The sequence below is a fragment of the Nyctibius grandis genome, chromosome 3 (assembly GCF_013368605.1).
Source record: "Nyctibius grandis isolate bNycGra1 chromosome 3, bNycGra1.pri, whole genome shotgun sequence".
Taxonomy (NCBI): Eukaryota; Metazoa; Chordata; class Aves; order Nyctibiiformes; family Nyctibiidae; genus Nyctibius; species Nyctibius grandis.
The window spans coordinates 86,557,094-86,572,909 of NC_090660.1; the positions used below are offsets into that span (position 1 = coordinate 86,557,094).

Here is a 15,816-nt window from a genome sequence, read left to right on the forward strand (position 1 = left end):
CAACAACAACAGAGAGAGAACAGTCAGTATCTTTGGGTCTTGCTGTCAGTTCATCTTCTAAGAGAAATCAGCACCATCAACACAACAGGAAGAATAAATGAGAGAATTTTCATCAGAGAAACTGTATGCCCAAATGGCCTCATTTTACCCAAAGGGCAGTAGAAAAATTTATTCAGTCAAAAGCTGGCTGCACAGGAAGATATCAGTGAGCACTGAGATCAAGTGCGCATGGAAGTCACTGCACTAAGTTTATATTCTTCCGTATACCTTACGAAGTACTACATAGTAGGTACACTGCTTATTCTATCCAAGGCCTGAGCATTCAACTTTTTAATTTTAAACAGTTCCATTAACTTAGGATTAAGCTTAACCACATATTGTATGAAGCAAAGGACAAATCAGACACTCTTTTTTTTTCTCCCTTAATTGTAATACCACAGGTAATATAAAATTTAAAGTAAAACCAGCAGAGTTATGTATCCATTTTGCAAAAACTGGAAAACTGCAATCAATACAAGTTATTATGTAGCGTAGTACATCTTCAAAACATAGTATCTACACTGAAGCCACTAGCAATGGAGAGGAAAAAGAAAATATTTTACCTTCTGCTCTCATAGAAACAGGAACTTCAGAGGACTTGTATATTTTTGCCTGCCCCTCTGGTTAGGGCATGTATTTACAACAAATCAGCACGAGTAATCCCTCCACTCAAACAGTAATAAAGGATAAATCTATATATTTTCAAAGTATACATGTAAAGTACTCAAGACACTTTTTATTTTAAACCACTGACATATACTAACACAAAACAAGAGTGACCTTGTTTATAGATCTAAAATAAACGGCATACCCTTTCGAGTCATTTGCTGCAATAGCGATTTGCGCAGAGTGCCATTCTCTCAGGTGTTTCAGGGCACCGACAGCAGGTAAGCAGTCTTTTAACTTGGGTCCATCTCGTTCAACAGCCTGCAGTATTACATCAACCATTGCTCTGCCTATAAAAACAGGTATATATGACTCAACGTACCATTATTCAGAAAACGATTCAGTCATTAAAAGATAGAAAAGTACTGATTATCACTGACTGCACTGAAATGGGTTAAAGATCAAGTAAATTCAGCAAGATTTAAAACACTCTTCACACATTTTAGCTCATTGCTCACTGCTCCTCTTAGATTAACACAAAATAAAATATTTTGCCATTCGCTCAGTTACAGCTCTATACCTTTCTCTTCCCTCACTCAGCACTGTATTTGACACATCACAGTTGTCGCCAGTGCAACTACGCTATGTCATTTTCCTCCTTTTAATGCCTCTAAACTGCTATTTCTCATTCTTTCCACTTTCAGTTCCTTTGCTATCCCAACTCAACTACTGCAACGTTATGAACCCTAACATACAAGGTGATATGCATCTCCAGTTTATAAAGTCTGAATCCAATAGTTCTGAGGTATGTTCCTTCATAGCTTCTTGGCTCCCACCCACAAGCAATTACCTGGCAAATCAGATGTAAGCCTGATGTCAACACCTTCCATTTTTTTCATAAAAACTTCCTGTGGTTGCATGTTGAGTTTCGTATTGCTTACTGTCTCTTACTACTTTGGTGTCATTTCAGATGGAAAAATGAATTATATAAATAGCTACCTTAATCTCTGTTGAAACACAGCCTTCCAAAGAAACAATCAGGAAACTACTCCACAAACTGATTTGTGAGGCCAATCATGCTCGATTTCCTTAAATTACTTGCAAGAGCGGCATACAAGTTAATTCAACTAACAAACTAACATCCTCTGAGATTTTCCATTTGACTATGATTTTACCAGCCGAGTTTTTAGAGTAATAACTAATGGGATAAACTCAAAAAGAGATTGCTCTTTTAAGAGGGATTACCTGGGGCAGGCAGTTTATCCGCTAACTGATGCAGACTTTCTGCAGCTTCCTCATAGATCCTGAAAATGAAGAGCAACATAGTTGGAAACAAAAAAGTAATTTAGAAACAAAAAGTTACAACACATGAATACTACCTGATGTAAGTATCATATCTTTAAAATTCTGCACAAACATATCAAGGCAATGAGATATATTTATCTCCCCTTTTACTGAGGCAGAAGTAGGCTAACTGACTTCAAAACAATCTGCAGTAAAACTGGAAGAAGGATGTAAGAAGGCCAGCTTTCTCTTAGCAAGAAACTTCTTTTTGTATATATAACTGTCAGCTGTTAGGAAACTGTTCAGGTACTCTATAAAAATTATCTGTAGCTAAAAAAAAATAAAGATATGTTAAACGAAATAGAATTATTTTCAGTAGTAGTAAGGGATTGTTCATAGTTAACCGTTGCTTTGGTAATAACTTGTACTTGCTAAATTTTCTTGATTCCCTTGGGTTATTACTGTTACATGTCAGATCACTATACTTTCAAGAAAAATAATAATATGCATACTCAGCCATAGACAGTGACTCTCTACTGTTATTGTCTTCTTCCTCAAAATTCTGTATGGCTCCCAGGCATTCGTCAATACTTGTTGGTAGAGACTCTTCATTTTTCTGTGTGTCAAAATTTATTTCCTCCCAGTCAGAACTGCAGAACTAATCAAGCAAAAAGAATTTTGAACATCACAGGTTTAACCTGCACTAGAGACAGTGGGCAGAGAGTTGAAGAACTTAAATTCTCTCTTACCTGATAATAACCACACATAATATGACTTGCAAAATACCGTTTCTTTACACCTGGAATACCAGTCACTGAACATGCTGAAAAGAGATAAAACAAGTTATTTAAAATAATCAATCCACTCAATCTATTCTTCCTAGTACAATGAGCATCTTTGTTGAAAGGCTGCACAAGTCATTTAATGTGCCACAATGACTTCAGTTCTACTTTACTTTGGCATCATAATTCAGGTCTAAACATATTAAGGTGTAGGTAAGTGTCTAGGCAAGTATCTAACTATTAATGATCCTCTGACTGTTAACAAGTAAGAACATTTTTGACCTCCTCTCCATTCTGGTCAATATTGCTCTCCATTTGCAGAAGTCGCATTGTACCTAAACTAAATCACAACTTTCATAAATAAGGTTTATGCAGTGCACAAAATCAGATGTTCTCTCAACATTTCTATGCAATAAAAAGCACAGAAGTGGAAAACAGCTTAACATTCCCATCTTCATGAATTTTAACAGCTTATAGTGTTCCTTCACACAAATCACAATTAAGATGACAGCTGAGACAATGAGGTGAGCCTTAACAGCTCAACACTAGATATCCAAAACATGTAAAGAACTAAGAAAGTACTTTTTTACAAAATAACCCCCCCAAAACACAAAAGTACTAAAGCAGATCTTCAGAAATGTATTTTAAGATGATAAAATGACTTAATGCATATTCATGGAGTTCTGAACTGCTACCCAACAGACAAATATTGCTTTCACTAAAAAAATTAGAAGACATCATAAGAGTAATGAAAATATCAAGCTGCCCAGTGACATAGAAAACAAGCCCTTTTCTAGTCTTACTGGCTGTTAAGCTGGATTGAAATTTGTCAGCCTTTCAAAACCCTTGTCTAAACCTATTTAGTCATCTCCTAACAGCTCAGCTGCTCACATGACATCAGTTCTCCACAGAAACAGGAGCAGCAGGAGCAGTCCGGCCTGCAGGCTTAGGTGCACTGCCGAAGTTGGGTTTCCTTAACTTTCTGACTTGTTTCACCTAGATCACAAAATGTGCCGGGGCCAATTCTTGATAACAATCGCCTTACCTCACTGTACATTACTATATTTACCTGGGAATGTGCTCACATCTGCATTTGTAGATGAGTTACAGTTTGCTTTCAGGAAATGATAAATGTTTGCAGCAGTCTCAGCTGAAAGAAAAAAAGTTTCTCTTAAATCCACTAATTACAGAAGTTAAATCTTACTTTCTTGCAAATACAGTATAAAGTTCAGTTTAGTATTAGAAGTTTCGGGGATTGGACTAGATGACCTTTAAAGGTCCCTTCCCACCCAAACTATTCTATGATTCTACGAAGTTTAGTTTTAAAAAAACCTGTCAGCTACAGATTTGCAGGAATTTAAAAAGACAAATTTTGTAAAATTCTCGTTAAAGCAGTGCACATCTCAGGAACGCTCTATCGAGTTATACAGCCGGGTCGCAATAAAACACAAAAACCCCAAAGTTTCCGAAGGTTTAAGTCATTAAAGGCTTTTAGTCTGGAACAAAAAGGAGGGGGTTTAACGAGGTGGGGTCCAGAAAAGCCTGCACAGCACCGATCCCAGCCCAGCGACCGCAAAGAAAAGCCCGCACTCAGCAGGCTCGACGGGCCCCGCGGCTCCCCACTCGGCGCGGCCGCCAGCCCCCCCGTCCCCGTACCTGCTCCGGGGCCGCCCGCCGCAGCACCCTCGCCCCTGCGCTCCCCCCAGCTGAGGAGCAGGACGTAGCGATCCATGGCCGGGCGGGGACGGGGACGGAGCCGCCGCCGCTCCGAACGGCCCGCGCTGCCACCCTTGCACCGCCCCTCGGCAAGGGCAGCGCTTCCGCTTCCGCCGGTGCGGCGGCCAAGGGCCTCCGCTCCGCTTCCCTTCCCCTTCCCGTCAGCCGTGGCGGGAGGGCGGCCATGGCCAGTTACACCAAGGCGGCCCAGGTGAGCGCGGCCCTCTCCTCCTCGGTGCCGGCTGTGCTGGGGCCGCGGCTGCCTCCGAGGGCGCGCGGCGGCGTCGCCCCGGCGTGACCCCGGTGGCCGCCGTGACGCGGGGAGCGGCCGTGAGGGAGCGGGCGGGCGCCGGCACGAAGGGGCAGTAGGCCCCCAGGGGAGGGCCGGGGCGGCGGGCGGCCTCCTCTGCCCTCGCCGCGGAGGGCCCGTGTGCTCCGGTGCTCGCCCTGAGGGCCCGCTGACAGGAACCGGTGGCGGTCAGTAGGTGTGTGACTCTGTGAGGGACAAGGCTGCCCATTGCGGGCGGCTCCGGCGAGTCGTGTTCATAAAACTATGTGCGCCCTTCACTGAGAGGGAGAGAGATGCTGGGCATTAAATAGCCTACAGCGATTTTACAGTTCAATTAGCAGTAATGGAAGGTTGCAGCAAGAGATCTTCATTTCTGAAACAAAACGCTCAGAGCTGGTAACGTTTCAGTGTTGTTACTGCCACTCCACTGCCAGTGGAGGCTGAGGGGAGACCTTATGGCTGTCTACAAGTACCTGAAAGGAAGTTGGAGCGAGGCGGGTGTTGGTCTGTTCTCCCAAGTAATAAGTGGTAGGACAAGAGGAAACGGCCTCAAGTTGTGCCAGGTGAGGTTTAGATTGGGTATCAGGGAAAATTTCTTCACCGAAAGGCTTATCAAGCATTGGAAGAGGCTGCGCAGGGAAGTGGTGGAGTCACCATCCCTGGAGGTATTTAAAAGACGAGTAGATGTGGTGCTTGGGGACATGGTTTAGTGGTGGTCTTGGCAGTGCTACGTTAACGGTTGGACTCCATGATCTTAAAGGTCCTTTCCAACCAAAATGATTCTATGATTCTATACATTGGAAGCACATACAGCAGCAGGTGTATCGCAGTGTGTAGCAGCATTCTCCATCCATTTAAAGGTTATTTGGAGGGGGATGTTGTTGAATATTAATATTTCTTCTGGTATTTTGGAGTGTAAAAAGAGTGTTGATCTAATTAGAGAAGCTAGATTTATGTGTCCTAGTGTGTTCTTTTACTATGTTAAGTACTGCCTCTCTTTCTCTTTAGCAATGGGCTACTTTTGCCAGAGCCTGGTATCTCCTTGATGCAAAGATGCAGCCACCAGGAAAAATAGCAGCTGCGACTGTAATCAGACTTGAAGGCAGGCATAAACCTATTTATCATGCACTAAGTGAGTATTGCGGTAGATAAAGGCAGATTTGCTTTCTTTCACTTGTATTTTTCTTCTGATTTCAGTTTTAAAACCAAGCCTGATATATAAGGTTACATTTTTCAGTTGTTTGTAAATTATAAATGTCTTTGTTTTCCTTCTCATCTTTTTCGTTAATAACCCTCTACAACCTTATGTCATGGTCTTTACCAATCCATATAAAGCTTGTTATGAATTAATAATTTATTTTTAGTAGCTGAATTACAGTGCTTTCATTTTTTTAAAACCTTGAAATGTGTTCCATTGCAGTGGTTTTAGATGTAAAGATTTAATTCACAGTGCACATAATGAAACACTGATGTGATTCTTGGTTAGATTTTCTGAATGCTACCTTTCAGTAGCTGCACAGTACTGCAGAGTGTTGGAGTGGTTCTTCATTCTGAATAAGGTGCAGAGAAGTCCTGTCTTCATGAGGCAACAGGCACAAACTGAAATACAGGAGGCTCCCTCTGAACATCAGGAAACTTTTTTTTTTTTTTACTGTGAGGGTGACTGGAAGTGGTTGCCCAAGAGGTTGGGAGGTTGGATAACATGACCTCCAGAGGCCACTTCCAACCTCAGACATTCCATAATGATGAGACTGGAACCTGTCAGATTCTTAAATGGGAGACATAATCATTGTTGAAAGATATCTTCTTATTTAAATGAAAAAAATCATTTGGCTTTTCTGCAAATTAGAAGATGCAGCAGTAAAGATATATCTATGATCTTGTTCATTACTTGTAATACTGTAGTGCCTGTCTCGCAATGATAAGCATTTTATAGATAAAAAGGTGATCACTCGTATTGATGGTACAGTGTTTCCTGTAATACTCCTGCAAATTTTTCAAGAGACATTACTGAAACGTAAAGGAAGCATTAAATTTTTCTCATACATGCGGAATGTACGTATTAAAATTATACTTGATCTGTTTGTCATAATAGAAGGTAGTATTTGTAGTGTTACAAAGATGTTTTAAATACGAGTTCTGCTGATGCAAATTATCTCTTATCCACAAGATGTCACTGGAGACTAAGGCTGTCTGAAAAATAAAGCAGACACAGAGAGGAAATGTTTTTGGTTGTCCTGTGGGAAAGATCTTTTATGCTTTTCTGTCCATGAAGTTACAAAGCCCTGGAAAGTCATTTTGAGGATGATTTTATTTGGTCTAAAGTATTCTATAAATCAGTACCAAATGCATTACACCTGAGATTGACAGTGATAGCTTACTACTACTGAGAGATATTTGATACTCTCTAAGAGAGCGAAGTATGGATGAATTTGTGGTTGGTGTACTTACATTTCTTTTTTTTCTTTTTTTTTTTTTCCCCTGACCTAACAAGAAATATTTTAGTGCCTGTGAGATAACAGTTCCTTAGACAGAATAACATTGTGGGGATTTTGTTTTGTTTTGTTTTTATTTTGCTATCCAGATACCCTTCCATAAAATCAATATTTATTTATTGTGTTGAAAAGGATCTGCAGCTGAATTTAAGCTGTGGTTAGGGAAGGAAATAAATTTGATTTCATGTATATTTATTTTCTGGTTTATGGATAATATTTCATTATTCTCCAGAGTCTCATATTTTTAGATGCTGTCAGACCATATGCCTTAAATAAGGAGGTACAACCTTGTTCAGGAGGTTTGAATCTGGATTTTTAGGTTTCTTCTGCACCTCCCCTTCTCTCTACCCTCATCCCCTTGCATCCTATCTTTATGAGCAGCTTCACAATACAGAACCAAAAGTATTGGGCCAGGTTTTTAAAAAATAGGGAGATCTGGTTCTTTGTGTTGGATTGTGAGCGGGTGTAGGTGAGCCACTTCTGTTGCTTGGGTAGGATTTGCTGCTGTTCTCTGCATCCTCAAAGGAGAAAACTAGGCTGGATGGAAGTGTTCTGCAAACCTGATCTGGCCCAGGTGTTACTCTAGATTGCAATATCAGTTTATTATGGCTAGAAGAAGCAGTGAAGACTTATCTTCTAATGAAAGATTTGGCAAGTGGTTTGTAAGTCTTGTGAGCTAACAGTTGACAATATGTACCTTTGATTACCATTTAGTCCTTAATGAAAATGTAGGAGGAAAAATGCATGTACCTGAAGCATGTGTTTTTGCTGTGTGATAGGAATTACTGAAGATACAAACGTACAGAGTTATGAAATGGATTTACTGTGGCAGCTTAGTTTTATCTGAAGAGGTGCGATGTATATGCTGTATGCAACAAATTGCATATACCATAATGTAGTAGAATATACTGGCCTTATTTTTGTGTGTTGAGGAAAACATACATAATTCATAGAAGAATAGTTTGATATTATAGCGTGAAAATTGTTGACACGCCTGAGGAACCTGGACAAGATTGAGAAGTGGCCCATGTGAACTCTGTGAAGTTCAACAAGGCCAAGTACAAGGTCCTGTGTTGGGGCATGCCCCGGTATCAACACAGGCTGGGGGATGAACAGATTGAGAGCAGCCCTGCAGAGAAGGACTTGGGGGTACTGGTGGATGAGAAGTTCAACGTGAGCCGGCAATGCGCGCTGGCAGCCCAAAAAGCCAACCGTATCCTGGGCGACATCAAAAGAAGCGTGGCCAGTGAGTCGAGGGAGGTGATTCTGCCCCTCTACTCTGCTCTGGTGAGACCCCACCTGCAGTACTGTGTCCAGCTCTGGGGCCCCCAGCACAAGACAGACATGGACCTGTTGGAGCAGGTCTAGAGGAGGGCCATGAAGGTGATGAGAGGGCTGGAGCACCCCTCCTATGAAGACAGGCTGAGAGAGTTGGGCTTGTTCAGCCTGGAGAAGAGAAGGCTTCAGGGAGACCTTACAGCAGCCTTCCAGTACCTGAAGGGGGCTTATAAGAAAGATGGGGACGAATTCTTTAGCAGGGCCTGTAGCGATAGGACAAGGGGCAATGGTTTTAAACTAAAAGAAGGTAGGTTCAGACTAGAACTACGGAAGAATTTTTTTACGATGAGGGTGGTGGAACACTGGCAGAAGTTGCCCAGAGAGGTGGTAGGTGCCTCATCCCTGGAAACATTCAAGGTCAGGTTGGACGGGGCTCTGAGCAACCTAATCTAGTTGAAGGTGTCCCTGCTCACTGCAGGGGGATTGGACTAGATGACTTTTAAAGGTCCCTTCCAGCCCAAATTATTCTATGGTTCTATGAAAACAGCCTAAAGGAAGAGTTTTCTTGCATGATATTTTGTGAATATTTTTCAAAAGTAGGATGCAATTTGACTGGAGATGGTAAATATTTTTGCTTTCATCCTATTAGGTACAGCTGTCCCTGAGGTGATGGGAACAGCACTGTTTAAAGACCAGTGGAAAATAATGTATCAATTTGAAATTTCGAAGGAGACATTAGCTATCCATAAATTCAGTCTACTTTAAAAAGAACAGGTTGCAGTCACTATTCAGATAGCGTGTAAGTATCCTGGTTAGTTTTTCTCCTGGCTCTTAATTGTTCATAATTGATCTATTGGTGTATGGAATTGTTAATTCAGTGTTTCTGGAAGTGGAAAACTGTTCACAAAAATTTCCTTAGATGAGCTTATTCTGTCATCTTCCCAACCCAACAAAAAAAAAAAGGCACGAAGTCCTATGTCCGTTCCCTGACATTTATGTAGACATACAGTGTTTTTAGAACTAATCTGTCAGTGGTGAAACGCTGCATCAATGAAGATACTTAAATTGCATTTGCACTTTAGCTGTAGGTGAAAGTAGAGCTTTGAAAGAACACAAGATTAAAAAATGGTGGAAAACTTAAATAGTGTGTGAAACTTGCATTGATTAATTATAAGCTCCAATAAAAAATGCATGCTCCAATTAAGTCCTTTTTAGTGTAGCTGCTTTGTTACCTACTCAAAAATGTTTTAATCAAATGAGCCTCTTCAAATACTTACTTTGTTCTAATATGGTAATGCATATGAGGGTGAACTTCGGACAAATCATTTTCCAGTTGATGGAATGTGTGTTTATAGCTTACACAACTGATCAAGATGATTACTTCTGAGATGAAAAACTACATCTTTTTTCATATTATCATCATATTTTTGAGATAGTATAGGTTTTATTAGCACTTTATTAGTAAAGATCTATTAAAGGAACTGTTTCTGGCAAGGTATTGGTGATAGCTTATAGACTTTGCACTTAAAAAGCTTTTGATGTGAACGTTGCTGATAGAACACTAAACATATCTGTATGTGCTGTGACATTCACTTCCGCTTGATTGATGAAAATGTGTTTTTTTTTCCCCAACAGAGCTGGTTTAGTTTTTCTTGTGGGGCTTTTCTCCCCCACACTTACCCGCCCTCATCTTTTTGTTGCTTTTATATATTTAGCCCTAGGCTGTAATTATTTAACAGAATTATTTACTTATCCAAAATACTCTGTACTCCAGTAAACATTGGTACTGTTTTTATGAGAAAACTAAAATTAAACAAATATTTAGGGTCGTTGTTTAGAACTAACCTTTTTTTATTCTGGGTTTTTTGAAATACAGGTGCATATGCAGCATGATGTGTTGAATAAAATAATACACTTGCCTGTGAGCCAGATTTCCAGATCTTAGCTGAACAATTGCAGTGGTTTAATTATCTAGTCTGATGGTATTTTACCTGCTTGCCTGCCTTCTAACCTGACAGTACTAACAAAAATAGTAATTAAGTTTGGTATTTAAGTGCAGATTTGGATGGTGTGACTCAGAAAGCTCAGATCTTTAAATCTGAGCATTATGAAATGTGTATTTCTGTGCTACTATGTATGTATTGCACGCTTTATAGTTGTTTTTTGGTTGATTACCCCTATGGTTCTCTTAATATTTTCCACTGATTTCTATCTTGTAGGTGACTGCGGAGATCATGTTGTCATAATAAACACAAGACATATCGCCTTCTCTGGTAACAAATGGGAACAGAAAGTATATTCCTCACATACTGGGTAAGCTTTATAATAAATATTCAAATGAGCTAGTCCTAAATTTAAGTTCATATTTTCTTAATAGTTAAAGTCTTTTTTTTAGCATATTGGTTCAAAAGGGGATTCCTACTTACGTGTTTTGTTTTTTTGTTTGCATGTGTTACGATGTTTAAAATGATGCAAACTTTTTTCATCCTTTTTTTCCTTTTCTTTTCTTACTTATTTTTTTCCCCAGTATATGTTGTTAGGGAAATAATCTAACTTAAAAGTAGTCCGAGCAATTGAGTAAGTTGACAGGTTTGGTGAATCAGGTTTTTTTGTGTGAACCCATGAACCCAATGATCAGGACTATTCTATTTACTAAGCAGTAGAAGACATTCCTACTTGCACTGCACATTTAAGATATACACAGTTGCCAGCTTCAATTACTTTATCCTACCAGTGCCTATTTACCTAACAGTAAATATCAAGACTGATGTATTTTTGAATCAGAGGATGTAAAAAAAAAAAAAATTGGAAAAACTAGTAAGAAATGAAATGCTCTCAAGATGTACTGCTCTATACAATAGTGTATAATATATTATTCTGGCAGACATAGCTTGTTTACAGGTGGAAGTGCAATAATCGATTACAGACGGTATGGCAATGATCAGTCAAATAAGAACAGTTGCTCCTATTTTATACAATGACAACACTAGATAATAATTTCTAAGTGTCAAAATGTTTCCAGTCAGGAGATGAATAAATCACATTGAGAAAGCTAATTTTGCTAGCACTAACATTTCAGTCCTGAAATTCCTGTGCTGAATTGCTGAGAAGTTCTTGTTCGGAGTTTATGGAAATTACTGTGCTTTTTTTTTTCTTCTCCCCCACCCCTATGACTTCTTAAAAATTTTCACTAAAACTTCTGTGTAAGTTAAAGCACTTGCGTAAGTACCTAAGTTGGTTTTGAGTAAGTGGAAAGAATTGTATGATTAAAAGAAATACTTAAATCTGTGCAGCTCCCTAAGTGGACATGTTTTAATGATGTTGGTTTATTTTCATTTCACTTAGGTCGATACCTAATAATGTAGTTAAATCAACATGAAACCCAGCTTTACCTGATGTCCATGTAGTTTCTTGCACCACTGCGTCATTCATTTAAAGTATATGCATAAATGTTAATTGATGCAACTTCACCATATCACGTAGACTTTAAAAAAGATCAATGCATTGCAGTAAAAATCAAATTTTATTATTGTAGATGTGCCAAATCATGATAAGGTTTATTTAAAATAGTAAGAAAATAATAAATGCTGTTCAAAATAGTTGTCTTGTTTGCCAGCCACAGACTGGTTGTGAGTCTTGATCATCTTGAAATATTTCCAAGTTTTGCATATCTTGCTCCCATTGTATTCTGTAGCTGTGATGGTGTATTTAATAAGCACTTTTAAAAACCTGTCCATCTGCTTGTGAAGCACAAACTTTTTAATACTCAAGTGAATAAATAAGAAAGTACAAATGGCGTTAAACTTACTTGACAGGGTAGAATCTTTCCAATAAAATGTACTTGGCCTTGTGAGAACAACTTCCTTTTTTGAAGGCTTATAATACCATTGTACTGTTGTTCAAGACGTAGTGATATTTGTGTTAACATCGTGCTTGAACGCATAGCCTTAAGCTTGTATGTTCGTTCTGTTTTTTCTAGCTATCCTGGTGGTTTCAAACAAGTGACAGCAACTCAGCTTCATTTGAAGGATCCAACTGCTGTAAGTTTTTCCCCTTCTTCCTTTTCATTTGTAAAGCTGATTTGTTTTCATTTAATTAGTTCCCCTAAACAAAAGGGTTCAGTTACCTGCATGGCTAAAGCTAAATTACAAACATTCTGCTAATGGCTCTTAGAAGCTTGGCTTTTGGCAGTGTTTTGATTGTAGGTTGTGCATTTTCGTGATTCGCCCATGCTGTCCAAATAAGCAAATCAAGTTCATTCCCTTCACTCATTTTTAACTGATTCACTTGTTTTTAGTTTCAGAGGTCTGACCTTTCTAGGGAACTGCCTCAAGTTAGATTTAGCTAAGCTGTACTTCAGCTTAATGACTCTACTACTTTTTTTAAGAGCCAGCAATAATGCTAATCTTAAAAATGTTAGAAAGTACACCTGGCTCTTTCTCCCAGTAAAATTCAACTGTAGGTTTTGTTAAAGATTTTTTTTAAATCTTTTCTGCAATGTTGTGTGTTCGTGGTCTGTGAAAGAATTGGAAATGGTGATTACATTGAACTTAAGCCTCTTTACTAAATGCCTGTATTAGACTATTATAAATTCTGCTGAACATCAGTGTTGATGTGTTTGTTACTCATTAAAAAAATAGGGTGCTAGATATGAACGTTTTGGGATGTTGACTTACACAGTTATAAAATTACTTTTACGAGGGTTGTGAATGGTCAGCGTTGGAGGACTGAATTCTTTAAGTACTAGTGTTTCAGAACATGATATGAGGCCCACAGAGATTAAGAGATATCTGTGTTTATTTTTGACTGTGAAATGCTTTGGCTTGCGTCACCATATATATAAAATATAAAAATGTTTATTCTTTTTCCTAGAGAAATTTTATCTGCTGTAAAATTCTTGGGTTTTGTCAGTGATTTTTTTATCTATGATTTAGAAGTCCTGGTTTGTCCCAAGACTCTCTTCTACAAGGCGCTGTACAAGTACTCAATAAAAAAGCATTCCGCCATGTGAATTTGCCTGGTTTTTGTTTTTACTTTTGCAATTTATTTCTTTATTTAAACTGAAATGAAATTGCAGAGTTCAGTATTATTTCCTGTCTAGAATTTTTCAAAACAACTTAAATTCTTTTGAGAACAGGCTCTCAAGTAGTTTTAATTCCTTTGAGAATTATTGGTAGTTCCATGTCTAAAATGGATTCTTCAACCTTTTTCATTTGGGCTTCAGGCAGATGCTGTGCACTGGGAGGCAGCATAACACAACTTGTTTGTTAGGGCCTGAGAATTGGATGTTCTATAAATTACCTTCTGGCATTCATTCTGAAATACCTCTTTTCTTGCCAGACTCATAGACGAATTTCTGTGCAAACAGAGGAGGATTAAATGCATTGCCAATAACTAAAGCATGTTGGACAGAGACTCAGCAAATGGTGATGTGGCTCAAGGCTTGGTCTGATTTAGAGAGAGAAACTTTTTTTTAAACAAAACTGTGGAGAGCCCTCAGCAATTAACTCTTTCATTCTGTTGAAGGTAAAGCATTTGGATGTCCCTCTCATAAAGTTCTCTCATATGTATTTTTGTCATAATTAATAGTAGTGGATTGTAATTTGGCATATGTTCTGTATGTGGAGCTGTTACAGGTTTTGACTTGGAAGGGATTTTATGGCTAGAAACATTTATTTACTAGTTGAATTGTTTTGGTGTGAAATACATTGGGATATGACAAAGATGTAATTTATGATGGTGTTTTATTAACATGTTTTATTTTTAGAACTAGCTATTAAAACCTGAAAAAGGATTACTGTAAAGAGAACAATGCCTAGCCTAAGTAGCATTTGGATCTTCAAAATACAATCTAAGTGACACATAGTGTGGAGACTTATAAGTCACTTTTTTTCATTTCTTTGAATTAAAAAGAGACCTTTTCTTTTTTAATCATGTTAAATTTAATTCCTGTGAAGCCAGTGGAATTAGGTAGGTTGTAGGAAGCAAACTATATTTTTCTGTGGAGTCAAAGTCTTCGTTCTGTAAGGCGCTGTTTTCATCCTGGAGGCTACTACTTTTTCTCTGCTCTTGGTCCCATTGTCTGCTGCTAGCTTGTCCTGGTGGTGCTTCATTAGATGAGTCAACGTTATTTTTGGAAATAGTGCTGTAACAGAAATTAAGGCATTAAATTAATGGATGAGATTACTTCCAAGGAAAAGGATGTTAACATAACACCTTGTAAACCTGCATGGTGTTACGTAGAGATTTTTCAATGGATATGACTATTTTTGGTTTATGTAAGAAATAGATTAAAGCTTGTAAGATTCTGTGAATGTGTGTATATCATAGGACTCCAGTACTGCTTAGCACTGTCTTTACTAACATATGTCTAAATTCAAACATACAAATCCCCAAGATAAATATTTTTCCATTACAGTTTTGTTTAAATGTAGTTTATAGTATACAGAGAGACTGGTACAACAGCTAATAGCTAATTAAGAAGGTTATAATCCGAATTTGATGCAGACCGGTATGGTTTATGTTTACATGGAGGGCTGAAAGTTTTAAGTATAGTTGTCAGAATTTAGACATGTTTACTGCAGTATGGTCAGATAATCGTCCTTGATCATTTCTAGTTCCTTCATAAGGTACTAAGGTAGGGATGGATGATGATCTGATATTCTCACTTCTGGAGGCTGACATCATTGTATCTATCTTACTAGCTTTGGACCTTTATATTCCTTGTAGGTAGTAGGTAGTGCTTCAGAAGGATTTGTGCTGAATTTTGAATGGGCACATGCATTTTTTCATAGGATCATAGGATGATTCAGATTGGAGAGAACCTTGGGAGGTCTCTAGTTGAACCTCCTACTCAAAGCAGTGTCAGCTATTAGGTCAGATAAGGCTGCTGGGGGCTTATCCAGTCCTTGACTTTTCTTCTTAGTTGAAAAGAATAAAAAAAACCCTGTGCCTATTAGAAGTGTTTAATCTCAGATGTATAATTTTGTGCCTGAGATTGACAAAATATTACTATTTTTTTTCACTTCTGAGTATCTTTTATGTTAATGTGGGGCAGTGAATATGAAAAGAGATCTGCATGACTGATGTTCTGTATAGAACTTAAAGTTCCGTGTTCATTGTGCCAAGTTTTTCAGCACTTTGGAAAAAATAGTTTTTATGGAAGGGTAAAAATTACACTGTGTTGCCAAAAAAAGATATCAAAAGTAAATTGTCTAGCACATTTTTACCTTTAACACCTCTGAGTTCCTTCAGGAGGCGTGGGGAGGGGAGTGTCTTGTGAATCTGTTTAAAATTTCTAGTATTGCCAGTTGTCTGCTCTATTGGA

General features: G+C 38.5%; 2 protein-coding genes across 2 annotated transcripts in view; one reads left to right on the plus strand and one right to left on the minus strand.

The window, feature by feature from the left end:
* The window catches only part of MTBP (MDM2 binding protein), a 39,856-nt gene extending 35,382 nt beyond the window's left edge, over nt 1–4,474 (minus strand). Inside the window, exons 1-6 of the mRNA XM_068396655.1 lie at nt 4,368–4,474; nt 3,781–3,861; nt 2,679–2,752; nt 2,442–2,587; nt 1,891–1,949; nt 851–995 (exon numbers count right to left, since the gene is read on the minus strand). Coding sequence (XP_068252756.1) covers nt 851–995; nt 1,891–1,949; nt 2,442–2,587; nt 2,679–2,752; nt 3,781–3,861; nt 4,368–4,443 — 581 coding nt within the window. The 5' untranslated portion in view covers nt 4,444–4,474. The remainder of the gene's footprint in view (nt 1–850; nt 996–1,890; nt 1,950–2,441; nt 2,588–2,678; nt 2,753–3,780; nt 3,862–4,367) is intronic.
* Nucleotides 4,475–4,533: 59 nt separating this feature from the next.
* The window catches only part of MRPL13 (mitochondrial ribosomal protein L13), a 43,990-nt gene continuing 32,707 nt past the window's right edge, over nt 4,534–15,816 (plus strand). The window contains exons 1-4 of the mRNA XM_068397139.1: nt 4,534–4,638; nt 5,725–5,848; nt 10,709–10,802; nt 12,469–12,529. Of these exons, the coding sequence (XP_068253240.1) occupies nt 4,612–4,638; nt 5,725–5,848; nt 10,709–10,802; nt 12,469–12,529 (306 nt within the window). The 5' untranslated portion in view covers nt 4,534–4,611. The remainder of the gene's footprint in view (nt 4,639–5,724; nt 5,849–10,708; nt 10,803–12,468; nt 12,530–15,816) is intronic.